The sequence below is a fragment of the Pristiophorus japonicus genome, chromosome 2, assembly GCF_044704955.1.
Source record: "Pristiophorus japonicus isolate sPriJap1 chromosome 2, sPriJap1.hap1, whole genome shotgun sequence".
In the NCBI taxonomy this organism is placed as follows: Eukaryota; Metazoa; Chordata; class Chondrichthyes; family Pristiophoridae; genus Pristiophorus; species Pristiophorus japonicus.
The window spans coordinates 262,076,017-262,088,353 of record NC_091978.1 but is presented as its reverse complement, the minus strand read 5'-3'; the positions used below and the strand labels follow the sequence as shown (position 1 = coordinate 262,088,353).

The 12,337-nt window shown below is 43.8% G+C and overlaps 1 protein-coding gene across 1 annotated transcript in view; it reads right to left on the bottom strand.

The window, feature by feature from the left end:
• Positions 1-222: 222 nt before the first annotated feature.
• The window catches only part of cpz (carboxypeptidase Z), a 99,356-nt gene continuing 87,241 nt past the window's right edge, over positions 223-12,337 (bottom strand). The window contains exons 9-11 of the mRNA XM_070864241.1: positions 6,075-6,214; positions 1,342-1,441; positions 223-1,161 (exon numbers count right to left, since the gene is read on the bottom strand). Coding sequence (XP_070720342.1) covers positions 815-1,161; positions 1,342-1,441; positions 6,075-6,214 — 587 coding nt within the window. The 3' untranslated portion in view covers positions 223-814. The remainder of the gene's footprint in view (positions 1,162-1,341; positions 1,442-6,074; positions 6,215-12,337) is intronic.

Here is a 12,337-nt window from a genome sequence, read left to right as displayed (position 1 = left end):
AAAAATGTGGAGAATTGCAATTTCTAAGATAGTCCGTTCTCCACCAGTTGCTCCTAAAAATCAGGCGCAAATCATGTGGAAACTTGGGCCCATTGAGTTACTCAATGTACTATTATGTTAGCTAATCTTTTACTTTTCATGTGGGTTGTTTTAAATCACTTGGAAATAAAAAATTACTGCTTATATTTTGTGAATATATTTCTATTTCTGTCTATGGGTGCTAGACCATTTCCTCTGCCCATTGTAATTTGTTGTTTTGGAAGCTGTATTTATTCTTGATAAAAGTTGAAAAGATCTAAATTCCACAGATGTAGCAATCACGTATAACAAGAACAAGATGAACTGGCAGTACAAAATTACAGTTTTATCCCATCCATATAATTTGTTATAGTAACAACTTGGTTCATGTATGCCATATAGGTTAAATACTTAGGCATAACATTTGTATTTTAATTTTTAAAAAGATAAATGAAACAGAATTATCTCTCCAAACTCCTTTTCATTAGACATAGACTAGCTATGCCATAACATGCAGGCACACATCGGACATACAGATTCACAAAGCAAAGGCTGTGGGTTAGTGTTCATTTTATAATATTGTGATCTGTGATGCCCTCTTGTGTCGAGGGCTCATAATTATGTTTGGCTCCTTCAGGACTAAAAGATTAAGGAAATATGTTTTCAAAATATATTGTTTTCCATATCATAAGGTGATTTACTGTAATCTACTAAAGAATCACAGAGAGTACAAATGCATTATATAATGCAAACTCGCCGATGTATCCTCCATTTATTATAATACCTATAATGGTAGTTAATCGCTCCTTAAAAGCCAATCTGGTGAAGTTTGTCCCAAAGTGGCAAAGAATGACCACCACCAAGGCTTTTCTGCACGTGAAGATGAATATTCATCATCTTCATCTTCATGTCTCTGCTCAGTCCTCTCGAGATGATCTATCAGATCTAATTCATCCATCCCTTCATCGAAAGACTCAATCTCAATATCGGGCTCTAGGCGACGTAGAACAAAGTCCACACGACCAGCCCCTTCCATCTTAACCGGTAAATAGATTTTCTTCAAAACCCGGGTGTGACCTCGAGCATATGCGCTTACAAAATGTGTGCCTGGAGGCAGCAGTCTCCAATACTCTCCATTATCAACTACAGCCAAAAATGGAAAACAAAGTTATATTAATAAAGCAGAATGTGTAAACATATTCCAAGTGATATTATGGTTTTGCTAGAAATATCGGAGAGGAAATCCTCATAAGCACATTTACAATATCACAACATAACCAAAGGAACTCTTATCTATAACTTGTTCCAATTTTTCACGTTTACCTGAAAGGATATCATGTCGAATTCCTCTAACTTTGATCTGTGCCCCTTTAATTCCTCTTCCTCTATCATCCTTTATGATTCCTTTTATTCCTCGGTGCACCTAAAAACCAGAACAACATTGTGAGTTAGTTCCAGCTCTGACTAAGTAACAGTGCTCCCCTTGTCTATGGGAGTTCATAGGGGAGAATTTCAATGGGCATCCATCCACTTTACATTGATAAAATAGGTTCGAGGACATTGGAATTCCCACTTGTTTCACACCAGAGTCCGCCGGATGCCATTTATGGCTGGCCTCCTCTTAGTCATCTAATGTACCAGCTGAAATCGGCGGGCAACTATTTAGTACATGCAAATGAGGGTCCTGCACTTGTTTAAGGAGCCAAATGCTATTTTCAACACCTCTCGTTCCTATTTAAAGGGATGTTCTCAAGAAATTAACTGGTTTGTTCATTTTGACTGCAAGTGTGTTGCTTTTGCTTTTGCATTGGCTGCTGACATTAAACTTTCCAAAAAGTTATGAAGCTGAGTCTACACAGGAATTTTTACAGGAGCTTTTGGAAAACTTTAAACTCCCATTATGGGTTTGCTGATTGGCAAGCCATGGTGGTTGGAATAGGAGGAGAAGGAGAAGGAGGCAAGAGTCCAGAGACCTGCATCTGCAGAATTAAGAGGCAGAATGAGCAAAGCTTGTAGGAGGCCTTGCCCTACTTGAGGGTACAGGCCAAGAACTTCATGTCTGCAGTTCAGTGAGGAACAGTGTGTGAGAAGGCTTGGCTTTACCAGGGAGGCCATCACACAGCTATGTCACCTGCTGCAGCACTAACTGCAGTTCAGTACCCAGTCACGCTTATCCTTGCCTGTGGCTCTGAAAGTCACCGAGGCCCTGAATTGTTATGCCTTGGGTCATTTCAGGCTGCAGCAGGTGACATGAGTAACATTAGTCAATCAACTGTGCATGCCTGCAACAAGCAGGTGATGGATAGGCTCTTCGCCAGAGCCAACAACTTCATCTACTTCCCTATGGCAGCCACAAAGCAAGAAAACAGGGCTGTGGGCTTTGCAAGGGTTGTCTGATTTCCCCAGGTGCAAGGCATCATAGACTGCATCTTAAGAACTATCAAGACCCTGGAGTATATGTCAACTTGAAGAGCTTCCACTCGCTGAACACCCAGCTACTGTGCAACAAGTTGGGACGACTGAGTTATGATGACTGATTATGTAAAAATCTATTTCATTACATGGGAATCCTGGATTGTCATCACCGATTTTGAATCACATTTTATGATCTGGACTATTTCTTCATGAAATCCAAAGTCTAAAAGCTTTGCCAATGATACAAAAAAAAGGCTGAGAACGCAGTGAGATATGAACTTGTGATTTAAGCGGCAAATATATCCATGACTTTTATTGCAGGGCAAAAACTAAAATTTGTTTTGCAGTGGTGGATCAAAGACATTTTTTGAGCCCTGATGACACAAGGGAATCTGAGGCAAGTCCCCAAGAAAGTTAGATTTTTGATGCCTTTTCATTGCATTTTCCAGAATATTTTGGTGTATATTGGTCCAGGTTTTGCAGTAATAATAACTGTGAGGCTATCAGCGCACATCATTATTACCGGGTAAATCTGATCGCAACTTCTGGTGTCCGCACATGCGCAGTTAAACACAGAAATCAAGAAGTTGTTATCAGAAATTCAGAGGTACCACAGGGTGCGCTGTTGCAATCCTCGCCGACAGACTAAGCATTGAAATCACTGTAATGGCGTGAACTTGGGGTACTTACCCACTAATTCCGCACTAAAGATGGCTGAAAATGTTAGGACTGTTACATTTAGGAGTACGTGAGCTGTTAACGGTGTAATAAGTGATTACTGCTGAACAACCTCTCTGGTCCTGAAAGATTAAATTTACAAGTGACGAGTTTAATTCCCTAAGAAGAAAATTAGGGGGTGAAATTGGGTATCGCACTGTTTGGGACAATAACTTTTAAATGTTTTAAAAATTAGAACCAGGTGCTTATCATTTCAAGCTTTAAAAAAATTTGGCGTTTGCACTCCAAGAGGTAGTGGAATGCTAAAAGCGCTCCAATTTCTTCTTGGAGCACAATCTGTAGCTGGCGGCACGGTACTTGTGCAGCGTTGCATGATGTGCCATGCAGCACTGCCACATTGGAAGGCTCCTTCCCTCCCTTAAAGGGAAGGGCCATCACTGCATGCTCTGCAAAGGAAAGAACACTTGCCTTCTCCACGGTGGCAGCCACGATCCCGCGCAATCAGCCCAGCACTCAAGCACTGATCGATCGTGGGCAGGAACCTGTGAAAAAAGCTGCAAGAGAGAAGGTACTTTTTTTTTAAAACTTACCTCGGCCACCTCACCTTTAAGCATCGCCTCCCCGATGATGCACACCTCCTGCAGCTGTCGGTGTTGTCGCCCGGCGCTGCTGCAGGGGGAGGAATGCAATATCGGGTCCGGGGCACAATATTGCCAACTTTTCCCTCTTAATGTTGCAGATTTCTTTTTAAAGTAAATAATTATTTTGAAAGGTTTTCTGTCTGTCTCTTTTATCTCTCTCCTTTAATTCCATCTTTATTTCACTTCCTGTACATGATTTAAATGTAATTTATATTTCCTGGTTTTCACATCCTGATTTAAACTCTGCGCGGCTTAGTGAGGATTCTTCAATCTGATTGGCTGAAGAGCTTCGCTGTTACTTGTCCTTGTTCACAGAAGCCACATATCCCCTGTACAAGGTGGTGCATTGGAATAGATGTTGGATGAATGGAAGCCCATGAAAAGTCTCAAGGCAACCCTACATGAGGTGAACGGTGAAAGCCATTCCTTCGCGGCTGAGAGACCATTGTGTTTCAAACTTTGAAGCCAAAAATTATTTATTTTGGAAGGTTCTGTTTTAAATATTAAAAAGAAAGACTTTCATTTATATAGGAGCTTTCATGATACCGGATGTCCCAAAGCGGTTTACGGCCAATGAGGTGCTCTTTGAAGTGCAGTCACTGTTTTAATGTAGGAAACGCAGCAGCCAATATGCACACAGCAAGCTCCCACAAACAGCAATGTGATAATGACGAGATAATCTATTTATAGTGATGTTGATTGAGGGATAAATATTGGTCAGGACACCGGGATAATTCTGCTGCTCTTCTTCAAAATAGTGCCATAAGATCTTTTATGTCCTCCTGAGAGGGCAGACTTGGTTTAACATCTTATTCAAAAGTGCAGCACTCCCTCAGTACTGCACTGGAGTGTCAGCCTAGATTTTTGTGCTCAGAAGTAAGACTTGAAGCCACAACCTTTTAACTCAGAGGCGAGGCTGCCATGGCTGACACTTACAATTATTAAAATAGAGTAGCTGTACAGATTTTAAAACATCTCAAGATTCCAACCAAATTTGACCCTCATCAGGAACAGATCCACTTTTTTGTGGATTATAGGAGCAGAAGAGTTAAGGATAATGGGGAACAATAGAAAGAAGAGATTTGTCTTATTAATCTGTCACTGGGTGCCAGTTGATGATAAATCAGTACAGCAGGAATGAGTTTGCTCATTCCCACAACCTCCATGCTTACGCAGATTGTGCCAGTTTCTGTGCATGCAGACAAGTGATCTAGTTCTAGGCGTATACATAAGTGCTTGAATTCTGCATAGGTTTTCAACTCTGCGTATATGCACAAACACATTTCAGGGATTTTTGTGGTAACTTAGGGGAAAATGTCTCAAGACTGGAGGAAGTGCTGATTTCTGCCATAAAATGTGGACATACAGAAAGGGCTCAGAAAACGCAAGGTACACACTCCTCCCAGGTGAGTCCTCAAATGGCAATTGAGGTCCTACTGATGTCATAGGAACTTAATTTGCATATTAAAAGGACCTACCATCTATCTCAGGTGAGCGCTCTTTCCACACAACGGTTGTCCCTCAGGAAGGGAGTGCCAGCTACACTGTCAGCTGGAACGGGGCAGTAAGCATACCCTGCCATTTTTGAAGCACTTCTACCCTACTTCCAGCAGGCGGGAGGCCTCAGAACCTTCCTCATAATTTCTAGGACCTCCACTATTTCTTTCCCCATTTCCTTCAGGAACTTTGGATGTATCCCGTAAGGCCCTGGAACTTTGTCCTCCATTAGTTTAACTACTCTCTCCAAGACTTTCCTTTTATTTATTATATCTCAACTCATTTTAAACCAATTAAAGATTTACCTCCTCCCCAATATCTTTCCTTTTTGTAAATACAAAACCACCATGGAATTTCTAGGACAATGTAATTATTAAACTAATGATTTAAAAAATATTTAAAAATAATGAAGAACAATTTTGCTATGTTGCCAGGGCCACCATTTTAAATATCATGTAAGCTCAGGGAACTGTGTTTGATGTTTGACCCAGTTTCCCAGCAAATACATGGCTAAAAGGCAATGGTAATAGGCTTTCTTGTCATGTCCGCCACTTCACCTAACCCACAGATAAAGTGAAGTGATTCAAACCAGCTGCGTTTAAAGGAGAATCCCATTTAAAAGTGAAAATTTTTTTTTTAAATAAGTAAACACATGAGGTTTGTGATATATCAAAACTACAAGTAAAAAAAACTAAATAAATGATTAAAAAAGGAATTTAGCTACTCAGTGCTTTAATATTGATTTTTTTAAATGTTATTTTAGGCAGACAATAATTCAGTATTCCTAAATTATATTTGACTAATTGATTAAGCTCTAAAAAATACCATCTCAATGTAGGTCAAGAGGGCTTCCTTGTTTTCTTGCCAGGCTGGAGAGAGATCTTCAATGTCAGGATATTTCTCACATCCGACTTCCAATGTTATCTCAAAACAGTTTGTGTGCAGATAATTAAAATCTTGCATCCCTGAAAATACAAAACAGATGTTACAGTACTTTAAAGATATATTAACATTTACAAGAGCTGAATTGTTTCATGAGACTCTTATGACATTTGCATAGTAACCCAGTACAGTACAAATAATTTTCAGGGGCAATTGGATGTGTTTCTGGAGGGAACTAATTGAGGAATATGATGAGAAGGAAGGTGAGTGGGGAATTAAGAAAAAGGAAATATGTCAGAAGCAGCAAGTCAAATCCAGTAGAGGAGTGTTGCGAGGGTCTCGCGGTTGGTAGGGGGAAATCCAGGGCAGCAGAGGCCTGGATTTGCCTTTTGGGTCCTGGAGGAGCACTTCTACGCCTCCCAGACTCACTAGGGAAAGTTTTTTTTAAACTTACCTTCAGTGACCTTGCTGGTCTCCCAATAGCTATACCTGACAGGAGGTCTGCACAGGGCGCCCGACTCAGGAGCGCATTGAAATCGCAGATTGGCGGGAAATGGAGACACTCCATTTTAACTGCTCTTTTACCACCTATCACAGAGAGTTAAAATTCTCCTGCATCTCAGAAAAATAATTTAATTTCAGATGGCCGTTTGCAGTAGTATTTCCAATAGAAATGTCCTCTCCTGACTCACAGTGTAATCTCTGAATAAGACACATTGGTGGCAAAGTACTTCAATTTCAACCTTACACGGTGGTATAATGTGCTGTCTTTTGTACCACACTGGCACTAGAGGTCTCTCAAAAATGGCAGTGGCAGTGAGACCACGTGCAAGCTTGGGACCGGACTATCACCCTCCCCATAATTATCGTGCGTCTCCAGGCAGGTGGGCTTCTGCTTGCCAAGGAGATGAGCCCCTGACCCTGGCTGATTTTCTAGCCTGGAGACCATTTGAGTATTGGCGATGGGCACTGCAGCCTATGCCAAGAAGCCCTGCCAAAATGGGGAGTGGGATTTTGCTGAAGAGGTAAAGGTAAAGGCGGCCTCCAAGCAGCCCATATAATGCAGGGCATCACTCTAAGGCTAACTGTTGCAGTCCCACAAGTGAACAAAATTCTTGGGGTACTTTCCATTGGGTCATTGGATAATTGGGACTGACAGGCATCATCTTGCATCCAATATTCTACATATGCAAATTAGAGATAAATATGTCAAAGGACATATTTCACTCATATGCATATATTTTGAATACACATGCCCATATGTAGGTATATTCAATGCAGATGAGCCTGGGGAGCATGAAATGGGATGTGGGGGACAGGTGAAGATGTAGTAGGATGCAAGGACGCGGCAGAAAATGTCCCTGAGAAATTTAACAACCATGCCCATCTCAGATACGCCAAAACATTTAGCGGGGGCCTCCAGGAAACCTCGTCCTTGACTTCAACACACTGGAGATGCAGAGAGAAAGAAAAGTGTGTATTTGTAGCTTGGAAGCAACAAGGGAGGAAAGTTCATTCAAACATCGATAAAATAGAAAGTGGGAGGAAGAAGTGTTGTGATGGAGATTCTAGGTAGGGAACACTTCTTAGATGAGAAGTAGTTTTACATTCTGTAATGTATTTGCTTCATGGGTTCTTTTCTTAAGCATTCATAGCAATACATTGCTATTAATAACTAATAGTTTTATTAATAAAGGTTTAACAATCACACTATACATTACCAGTTCATCCACTAGGCTCACAACTGCATACCTGATTGTGGCTTACCGAGAACCAACTGACTGGGGTTTTATTGAGTCTTGTGAGTATCATTTGATTGGCTAAGCCACTCACACTGCAACAGCTCTACAAAACTGTGAGCATACTCAAAGGTGCATACATTAGACTGCTTCCCCTTTTTTTCGAAACAAGGGGGCCAAAATGTCCCCCCTGCCCGAAACAGGGCGGATGCACTGCATTTGACTGTCTGGTACCGCCAATATGGATGTGGTGTTAATAAGATAGAAATTGTCCTTTTTCATACCCGAAATGGAGCGGAGTGTTAATTCCCAGTGGTAAGCGTTGTTTTAAGTGGTGTGCCTGTGGAATGGAGTTTGCACCACGAAATTTCCCTCCTATCCATTTGACGCAAACCATCATGCCAACAATGCAGCTGCTCCCTGATCTTCTTAAAGGGCAGGTTTTGCATCTGTGTCTTGAATTCCTCTTGGCCTTTCTTTGCACAGAATGGCCGCTGCCCTGCAAGTTCAGAATGCTCTCGTGCACTCTGGGCAACAGGGCACGAAGTGTCTGACTGCTTTCATCTTTGATGGCTTCCAGAGTGTGGCTGCTATCAGCTGGAGGTGATGCGACCATTGCGGCTGGGTCCACCACGATCAACCGGGAGCCTAACGGTGCCACCCCACCCCGCCGACCTGTGCTGTCCTTGGTCCAGGACACTGATGTGCCTCTCCAGTTCACAGCAGCCCTGAGCTGAGAGCTGCCACTCCACAATTGCTGCCAACCATGGGTTCGCCCCAGCCACTTCTGACTGAAGGTGCACGGGAGGATGCGATCCATTCGTCAGCCAGCCCTTCCAGGGTCAGAGCTGGTCGAGGGAGTCTGAGAATTACATCTGCAGCTCCGTCTACACACACAGCAGCAATCTTCCCAAAGCTATGAGGTAACCACAGGGGAGACACTGCGGTGTACTGTGAGGACAGCTCTGCATAAGAGGGGTAATAAGGAGTTGGACAAGGGTGATAATGGATTATGTGAGTATTTTGGAGACCCATTGTTTCGGTTTTAATAAATCTTTATTTAATGTTTGGAATTTGTGATCAGGTCTCTCATTTCAATGTGCGGGAATGATGTGTGAGAGGGCTCACAGTTTGGCCCATGGAAATGGCCAGATGCAGACTTATGTGATCCGGGCAGCTATGAGACGGTGTTGTGCTTCCTTTGTGGATCCTGCATGGCTGCCCATCCACATCCTGCTCCTCCTCCTGAGCCTCCTCCTCCTCTTGGGCCCCCTCTTCCACCTCCTGCACAGCTGCTACTGCTGCATCGTACTTCAATGGCTGTGCCCTCATGATGGCGAGGTTAGGGAGCATGCAGCACACCACCACAAATATGGAGACACGCTCAGGCGAGTACTGCAGCACACCCCTTGGGTGGTCCAGGCAACAGAACCTGTTTCAGAATGGCAATAGTGTGTTCGATAATCGTCCTGGTGGCCGTCAGACTCAAATTGTATGCGAGTTGCACAGCAGTTCTGGGGTTGCGCAGAGGAATCATGAGCCATCCCACCTCCTTTTCCTTTCTGCCTATCCTTCCTAAATGTTGAATACCCTTGGATGTTGAGTTCCCAGCCTTGGTCACCCTGGAGCCAGGTCTCTGTGATGCCAATTACATCATATCCGTTAACTGCTATCTGTGCAGTTAATTCGTCCACCTTATTCCTCGTATTGAGGCACAGAGCCTTCAGGCTTGTCTTTTAACACACTTTGCGCATTTAGAATTTTGCTGTAATTTGGCCCTTTTTGTTTTTTGCCTTGGGTTTCTCTGCCCTCCACGTTTACTTTTCTTCTATCTTTTGCTTCTGTTCCCATTCTACTTCCCTCCATCTCCCTGTATAGGTTCCCATCCCCCTGCCATATTAGTTTAACTCCTCCCCAACAGCACTCACAAACACTCTCCCGAGGACATTGGTTCCAGTCCTGCCCAGGTGCAGACCGTCCAATTTGTACTGGTCCCACCTCCCCCAGAACCGGTTCCAATGTCCCAGGAATTTGAATCCCTCCCTTCTGCACCACTCCTCAAACCATGTATTCATCTGAGCTATCCTGCAATTCCAACTCTGACTAGCACGGGGCACTGGTAGCAATCCTGAGATTACTACTTTTGAGGTCCTACTTTTTAATTTAGCTCCTAGCTCCCTAAATTCATCTTGTAGGATCTCATCCCATTTTTTACCTATATCTTTGGTGCCTATATGCACCATGACAACTGGCTGTTCAGACTCCCTCTTTAAAATGTCCTGCACCCGCTCCGAGATATCCTTGACCCTTGCACCAGGGAGGTAACATACCATCCTGGAGTCTCGATTGCGGCCGCAGAAACACCTATCTATTGCTCTTACAATCGAATCCCCTATCACTATCGCTCTCCCATTCTTTTTCCTTCTCTCCTGTGCAGCAGAGCCACCCACGGTGCCATGAACTTGGCTGCTACTGCTCTCCCCTGTTGAGTCATCCCCCTCAACAGTACCCAAAGCGGTGTATCTGTTTTGCAGGGGGGGGTGACCGCAGGGGACCCCTGCATTACCTTCCATCCACTGCTCTTCCTGTTGATCATCCATCCCCTATTTTCTGTGTAACCTTTACCTGCGGTGTGGCCAACTCACTAAATGTGCTATTCACGTCATTCTCAGCATCGTGGATGCTCCAGAGTAAATCCACCCGCAGCTCCAGTGCCGCAACACAGTCAGTCAGGTGCTGCAGGCGGATGCACTTCCTGTCATCAGGGACACTGGAAGCGCCCCTGGCTTCCCACATAGCATAGGAGGAGCCTAACACTTGTCCGAGCTATCCTATATAGAAACATAGAAAATAGGTGCAGGAGTAGGCCATTCGGCCCTTCGAGCCTGAACCACCATTCAATAAGATCATGGCTGATCATTCCCTCAGTACCCCTTTCCTGCTTTCTCTCCATACCCCTTGATTCCCTTAGCCGTAAGGGCCATATCTAACTACCTCATGAATATATCCAATCAAATGGCATCAACAACTCTCTGCGGCAGGGAATTCCACAGGTTAACAACTCTTTGAGTGAAGAAGTTTCTCCTCATCTCAGTCCTAAATGGCCTACCCAATTTCCTAAGACTGTGTCCCCTGGTTCTGGACTTCCCCAACATCAGGAACATTCTACCTGTATCTAACCTGTACCGCCCCGTCAGAATATTATATGTTTCTATGAGATCCCCTCTCATCCTTCTAAACTCCAGTGAATACAGTCCCAATCGATCCAGTCTCTCCTCATATGTCAGTCCAGCCATCCCGGAAATCAGTCCGGTGAACCTTCGCTGCACTCCCTCAATAGCAAGAATGTCCTTCCTCAGATTAGGAGACCAAAACTGAACACAATATTCCAGGTGAGGCCTCACCAAGGCACTGTACAACTGCAGTAAGACCTCCCTGCTCCTATACTCAAATCCCCTAGCTATGAAGGCCAACATACCATTTGCCTTCTTCACCACCTGTTGTAACCGTGTGCCAACTTTCAATGACTGATGAACCATGACACCCAAGTCTCATTGCACCTCCCCTTTTCCTAATCTGCCGCCATTCAGATAATATTCTGTCTTTACGTTTTTGCCCCCAAAGTGGATAACCTCACATTTATCCATATTATACTGCATCTGCCATGCATTTGTCCACTCACCTAACCTGTCCAAGTTACCCTGCAGCCTCTTAGCGTCTCCCTCACAGCTCACACCGCCACCCAGTTTAGTGTCATCTGCAAGCTTGGAGATATTACACTCAATTCCTTCATCTAAATCATTGATGTATAATGTAAAGAGCTGGGGTCCCAGCACTGAGCCCTGCGGCACTCCACTAGTCACTGCCTGCCATTCTGAAAAGGACCTGTTTATCCCGACTCTCTGCTTCCTGTCTGCCAACCAGTTCTCCATGTGTGTCAGTACATTACCCCCAATACCATGTGCTTTGAATTTGCAAACCAATCTCTTGTGTGGCACCTTGTCAAAAGCCTTTTGAAAGTCCAAATTCACCACATCCACTGGTTCTCCCTTGTCCACTCTGCTAGTTACATCCTCAAAAAATTCCAGAAGATTTGTCAAGCATGATTTCCCTTTCATAAATCCATGCTGACTTGGACTGATCCTGTCACTGTTTTCCAAATGTGCTGCTATTTCTTCCTGTCATGACTTAACCCCTAGATTAACTTAATTTGACAACAACAATGCTAAAAGGTTACTTACTGATAAAGAAAAGAAAAAGAAAAACTACTTACCAATCACCAGCCAATCACTTACCCCCTTGGCTGTGATGTCACCTTTCGATTTCTTTCTCCCTCATTTTTGCCTCCCTGCTGCAGCTGCACCGGCTGGCCTCTTGTAGGCCTCACCAGACTGCCGCTCCGCCTCCTGGACCTCCTGCTGGCTCCCGACGCCTGTTGGGCCTCTTGTAGGCCTCACCACACTGCCG